General features: G+C 30.9%; 1 protein-coding gene across 1 annotated transcript; it reads right to left on the bottom strand.

Annotated features, from left to right (window-relative positions):
* Window positions 1-976: 976 nt before the first annotated feature.
* On the bottom strand, window positions 977-4,056 carry LOC102600822 (very-long-chain enoyl-CoA reductase-like). The gene is made up of 2 exons (XM_006350968.2): window positions 3,715-4,056; window positions 977-1,471 (listed from the first exon to the last, which is right to left on the bottom strand). Exons 1-2 carry the CDS (start codon window positions 4,042-4,044, stop codon window positions 1,001-1,003), a joined length of 801 nt encoding a protein of 266 aa, XP_006351030.1. The 5' UTR covers window positions 4,045-4,056; the 3' UTR covers window positions 977-1,000.
* Between the last annotated feature and the right edge of the window lie 3,094 nt (window positions 4,057-7,150).

Below are 7,150 nucleotides of genomic sequence, written 5' to 3'. Positions count from 1 at the left end.
AGATCAGACAGATTATCAAAAAATCGTGTTAGCTATGGATTATTTAACGACGATTTTTGTATCTAAGTCCTGTTTTTGTTTAGTACATCAATTTACCTCAACTAATTAATTTTATTTTATTTTGTTGATAAATATATATATATATATGGATTATGCAGAAATGGGAATAATGATGCCACAAGTAGAAGCAAGAGTTTGTATATATGTCACCTAGCCATAGCTATCATGGTCCATGTTGGCATGATCACAATTGTGCTATTGTTTGCAGAAATGAAGGCTTCTCTGGTGGTAATTGTGTTGGTATCCAACTTATTGTTGATAAATATATATATATATGGATTATGCAGAAATGGGAATAATGATGCCACAAGTAGAAGCAAGAGTTTGTATATATGTCACCTAGCCATAGCTATCATGGTCCATGTTGGCATGATCACAATTGTGCTATTGTTTGCAGAAATGAAGGCTTCTCTGGTGGTAATTGTGTTGGTATCCAACTTAAGTGCTATTGCACTAAGCTATGTTAGTTTTTTTTTTTTTTTTTTTTCACTCGGTGATGCCAGCCTGTTGGACCTACTCTGAAGCCTGACTAATTTCGAATTCATGCAAAGAAGATATGTTGACTTTTGTTTTCTTTTCCTTTTGAAAGGCTTGAATGTAATGCATGCATCTATGTTTCAATTTGTGTTTAGTAATATGGTCAAAATTGTTTAGTAACACGGTCAAACCTCTTTATAATAATGTTACATTATAATAACTCAACACCCTTCCTCATATAGTCATATTAACATAGCTTTGGAGTTTCAAGTATATTTTGAACAAAAATGGATACAGTTAGACCTCTCTATAACATCCATTCTCTATTATAAAATTTCATTATAATGGACAATTTCTTAAGAACCAAAACGTTAACAACACTATTATAGAGAGGTTTGACAATATATTTTACATTATTCCAACAGGTGACAAATTATGCTTTAACATAAGTACATCATTTTCTCTAGAAAACAAAAGGAATCAAAGCTTTAACATTCTTAGGAAAATTTTCAAATTTAGAAAGGTACCATTTCCTAGTAACATTACTCCTTGCTGACAGATATAAAGCTACACCCACAGCACAGCAAAACGAAAACGATGTCTGGGAGATGAATGAGATCCCTACAAAGCACAGAATCTCGAAAAGATAATGAGGGCATATGACCATACTGAAAAGGCCGCCTTGCGGAATTTTATAGCCCTTCTCTTTACTGCCTCTGAGCTTGGAAAGGAGGTAATGATGATAAAAGTTGCCACTGATTCCGACTAAGAATATCAGTACACCGATAGACTTCAGATCGATTTCAGGCTCCGTATATTGTAGAGTTAAGTGTTGGATGTAGATCATGACTGCAGCAACCATAAAATAGGAGGATGAAATAAGGAGTACTGATCCAAGGATCATCCCACCACTGTATTTGTGAACAAACAGAACCTGCAAAACAGAATGGGCAAGCTCGTTACTCCTCAAAGTAACTGTCTCGTCTGAAGAATAATACAGGTGTAGTGCATGAACATATGACAACAGAATCGGATTAATATAAGCAGCACGGATATATATCTATATCAGATTTCTAGTGAATACAAAGCAATCAGTTTGGAACAAATTACGTAGTTCCTTGTTTGGGATGAATACTTCGAATCACTAGATCATGCTGAAGATAGCATTGAATGGTATGAACTAGTGGAACGAAGTAGGAATCTTGTATGCTATATAAAGGCAATATCAAGCAGCAAGAACAGTATATTGAACAGTGGGAAAAATAAGTGATAGTACCAAAAAATATGGTAGTTTAGGTGCAAAGGATGGAAGGCTTACACAACAGGAGCCTCCTATATAACTGGCTATGCAGGTACACAATAGCAAACGAAGATTCTCTAAATGACGAAGGTTTTTAAGACATAATTTTTTTTGATAACCGTGGTGTCATACACCTCGACTAATTCCAGGGGATCCTTGTCACCTCTCACCAGCAATAAATATCAGCTAACTCTATCCACCAAGGCTAGAACAAATGAGATGAAATCATTTAGGGGTCGTTTGGTAGAGTGTATAAGAATAATGCTGAATATGATGTATTAGTAATGCTTGCATTAGTTATGCTTGCATTATTTTTTATACATTGTTTGGTTTGATGTATTGGAAATAGCAAGCCTTGTATAAAGACTATTAAAAAATATTTGTTTACAAAAATACCCCCACATTATTATTATTATTATAATTATTCTTATTATAATAATAATAATAATAATTATTATTACCTAAACCCTAAACCCTAAACCATTATTATTATTATTATATAATTATTATTATTATTATTATTATAATTATTATAACAATAATTATTATTATTATTATTATTATTAGGCTTAGAGGGTAGTTTTTGTCATTAGTATTAATGCATGCATTAAAACCATTGCATTGCTAATACCTAGAAATTCATGGTATTAGCAATACACACCTTAATACACAATAGAGTGTATAACTAATGCAAGCATTAATTATACAAAGGTTGGAAAAGAGTACCAAACAAGGTACTAGTAATACACAATGCTAATGCATGCGTTATTTTTCCTAATACACTCTACCAAACGACCTCTTAGTGTTTTTGTTGTCTCCGTTGGGATTTGAACTTGAGACCTCATAGTTCTCAACCCATTTCGTGACTACTAGGCCTCTTGGGTGCACATATCAAGAACTTATAGGAAGAGTTTCATGAAAACATTTACTACGACAGACGGAAGACTAAATTCTAGTAGGATCATTGGCTTAGGCATACTCAATGAGAGAGAAATTACATGATCATTTCATTGTCAAACGAACTACATGATCGTGTTATATTAACCTCATTCCCCTGAAGCTACTACAGTCAAATGCAAAGGAAACCGTAGTGGGAAGTTTAGCTTCAAACATAAGTCTAGACCTTGGCCTTGTCAACAACTACGGAGAAGAACGGAATCCAATCAGTGCAATAGGTACTATATGCCTAGACCAGTAATTGCAACATTCTTCAATTGGTTTGGAAGGAAGCAACAGAAAAGTACCGGTAAATTCGGAAGACCACTCAAATTTCTATCTTGTAGACTATATGGAGGGAGAGGAACCTGAAATGCTAGCCAAGGAATCTCCAAATAAGTTCATAGCTCCAAATATTTTCCATCAACTGATTCTAAAGATCATCAAAAATAACCAAAAAAAAAACACTAGTATGTATTACCCAAATTCAATTGAGTCCGTCAAGGCATTAGGCCTAACTCACACCCCAAAAGCTACTAGCTCAAACGGAGAGGATTGCCCAAAACCAGAGCCTAATGTTTTCGTCCCAGTCCAATGTGGGATCATTCTCATCAACATTCCCTCACATCCGCCCGGATCTGAACATTCTTTATCTGAGATTCCACAAGGTGTATATTCACAACCCCACACAGTCAAGGGCACCACATAGAACAAGTAAACCTGACTATGATACCACGTAAAGCTTGAAACTAGAAAACAATAAAGACAAGAATATTTTGAGAGAATTTCCTCTATATTTGTATTCACAATATGACCAACTTCTACATATACACTTCAACAAAAATAACTTTTAGCAGCAATAAATATGCACATCAATTAACAAAATATATTTATCGACAATTAAGCTATGACCGTCAATTGAAAAGAAAAAAAAAGTTTACCTCAAGAACCCTTTTGAAGAAATGTATAGTAACAGCAGATTTAAGCAACATAAACCTAGTTCCACCATCTGGGTACATAAAAAATGAAGCAAAACCCATAACAGAAGCAGGTGCATAAAGTATAAACATCCCTAATTTACTAGACATTTTCCCCTGCAGAAAATTACTACTAGAGGAACCAGAATTTGCATTAACATTCCAAAATTTGGAGTATTGGAGATGTTTTCCAGCAATTTCAGAAACACCCAAATAAGCTAAAAACAAAAAAGTTATCACAGTTATTGCTGTGATAATTGAAGATTCCTCTTCAAACATAAAACTTTGAAACATTTTCACAGTTTTTTTTTTCCAGATCTCTTTATTTAATATTCAAAACTTGAAGGAGACCGGCATAGAGTATTTATAATGTTAATTTTGGTGTGGATAAATATGAACTGAATCTCCTTATACATCACTTCCAGAAGAATGAAAAAGAAAAGAGTTTTATAAAAAAATTTATCGGTTATCGGTTTGGTAACGATTTTTAATATTGGGTTAATATAACTCATTAAGACGATAGTAAGTTACTACTATATCCTTCATAAATATTAAATATTAATAATTTAACATAACTGGACACTATATCACTTCTCTACACTACGGTCTACACACATTTCACATGTCATAGTACTTCTACTTCACATCAGAAATTCCATATTATGTTTTGGTTGTAACATGTTATTGTAGCCTTCATACTATATCTACTCTTATTGATGCAATTTCTCATTATATTTCTTGTTTCACTATATCAAAGTATTTATAGCTGATTTGATTGTCTCACTGTATTGTGCCAAATTGTTGGAAAAGTAAGAAATCATATATTTATTTTATGAGCATTTTCTTATTTGGGTAAACCGAAATCTGAACCGTGAATGATCAAAGATTGATAAATCGAAAATCGATAATACATAAAATCCAACTGAAACGATCGATGCACACCACTTGGTTCAAGTCTTATAGAAAGAAAATTTTGTTGGAAGCACCATCCTCAAATGAGACTGGAGTATGCAATCCAAATTTAATAATTTAATTAAGACTCCAATGCAGACTCAGACTCCTGATACTAGATGGAAAAAAAGAGAGTTTAAATAATAAAAATAAATTAAAATTAATTATTTCTTTGCGTATTTAATATTTCTTTGAAAATAAATATTTAGTCAACTTTGATATACATGTACAATGAGGGTAATGATTTAAGTAGATAAAATGTGGAAAAAGTTGAGATATGAAACTAAAAAAACATGTAAAAGAAATGTTTTGGAGCGACTCTGTTAATAAAGTTAAGGAAATCATGGGAAGTACTTCCGGCGGTCGGACCATCACGATTCCTCTTTTTTCGAGAATTTAGATTTCGTTATTGATGTATGAACAATTATCTCTCGAGTATATGTTTAAATTCGGCCTCACTGAAAAATAAAATGAAATATTTAATAACGTATCTTTACAGATTAATAACTATAATTCAATTTGAGGTGATCGAGGAATTGTATCATTTGAGCTATTTTTTTTCTAACCTGATTCGAAATGAGTTCAATTTTATTTAATTCATACGTAAAATATAAATATTTTATTTTATTTATTCATTTTAATCAATTGAGAGTGTTTATTAATTTTTTTTTTAATATTCTTTAATAAATAACTATATTAAATGATATTAATTAAATTTAATTTTTTAAAACTATTAATAATAAAATATATTTTTATAAAACAAGCCAAAAGATATGTCAGATTCGCAAATATCAAATAATATGAAACGAAAGAAGTACTATCTAAATTGATCTCAAGCTTTGGTCAAAGTATCCAAATTCATCATTTGTCACAATTCACATTCACATTCACGATCCAATTTTCTTCATAAATAGAAGTGGTTAGATGTTGCCCATAATGGCTATCCGACGGAAGGTTTTTGATAGGTGGGACCTTTTTGACATTTCCGTATTTTTATTTTGAGAATCAAATAATTTTTTATTTAATTATAATTTTTTTTATTTTTTCTAAAAATATTATGAATTATTCCTATTAGTTATATTGACTTAAGTATTTTTCTTTTATAGTTTTTAAATATAAAAAAATTATTTTAAAATATTTAAAGAATTTATATTCAAATTAATGATCAAAATTAAGTGTTTTAACTCTCGTATTCTGAGCATGTTCATATAAATCTCATATTCTGAACATGTTCCTATAAATTTGTCATTGCACTTAAAATAGTTTAAATTTATTACTAAACTTTGTGAAATAATTCTAATTTAATCACTATTTTCCTCCGTCATTATAGTTAATTTAATTTTGGATGATTAAAACACAATTGTTGAGTGATCTTATATATAGTTCAAGAATAATTTGACTTTACATGTAGCCACGTAGGGACAAAATTAATATATTTATGAATTATTTTTTATAGGGACAAAGGCTACATCTTCCTTATTATATCCAGAAATTACTATTCTAATTGGGTTGTGGGTAGGGGTGTACATAGGTCGGTTTGATTTGGTTTTTCATTAAAAAAATCTAAATCAATTATGTCGGTTTATTAAATCTAAAAACCAAATCAAACCACATAAAGTCGGTTTTTTCGGTTTCGGCTTTAGTCGGTTCTTTCGGGTTTTTTCGGTTATTCGATTTTTTATAACTTTACGGTGTTTGAAGAAGAGATCAAATATATTTTCACTTACCTGTGTGATAAGCTAAACTTAAAAATGTTGAATGAATATAATTTTTTGAAAAGACGGTAAAATTCACATGAGTACAAAATATTTTTTTTGAAATAGCAATGCTCATTATGTTAAATTAATAAGATTAAAGGCTACATGCAAACTGAATACAAAACAAATATTTACAAAGTAAATTGTTAACTTTGAATTTGAAAAACTATAACAATATAATTGTAAGTTCGGATCTTAATACCTATTATGTCGGTTTGGTTTGGTTTGGGTTTGATTTTTTTTCTTTTAATACCAAACCAAATCAAGAGTGGTCGGTTTTTTTTTCAACCGCCAAACGAACCAAACCAAAAATCAATTCTTTTTTCCAATTTGATTTGGTTCGTCGGTTCGGTTTGACTTTACGGTTTGACTTGTACACCCCTAGTTGTGGGTAGGAATGGGTATGGTATGGTATGACACTATCTGAAACTTTGCTATAGTAATTTTGAGTTCGATTTATAAAATTATTACTCCCTCCGTTTCAAAAAGAATGACATCATGGGTATGGTATGGTATGGTATGACAGCATCTGAAACTTTGCTATAGTAATTTTGAGTTCGATTTATAAAATTATTACTCCCTTAGTTTAAAAAAAAATGACATCATTTTCTTTTTAGTCTGTTTAAAAAAATGATTTTTTTCCTTTTTTGGCAACACTTACTTCAACTTTCCACATGGCATATTTAAAACCA

This window comes from Solanum tuberosum, unplaced genomic scaffold, assembly GCF_000226075.1.
Source record: "Solanum tuberosum cultivar DM 1-3 516 R44 unplaced genomic scaffold, SolTub_3.0 scf00131, whole genome shotgun sequence".
NCBI classification, from domain to species: Eukaryota; Viridiplantae; Streptophyta; class Magnoliopsida; order Solanales; family Solanaceae; genus Solanum; species Solanum tuberosum.
Note: the sequence above shows the minus strand (reverse complement) of the source record. Positions and strands in the feature narration are given on the sequence as shown.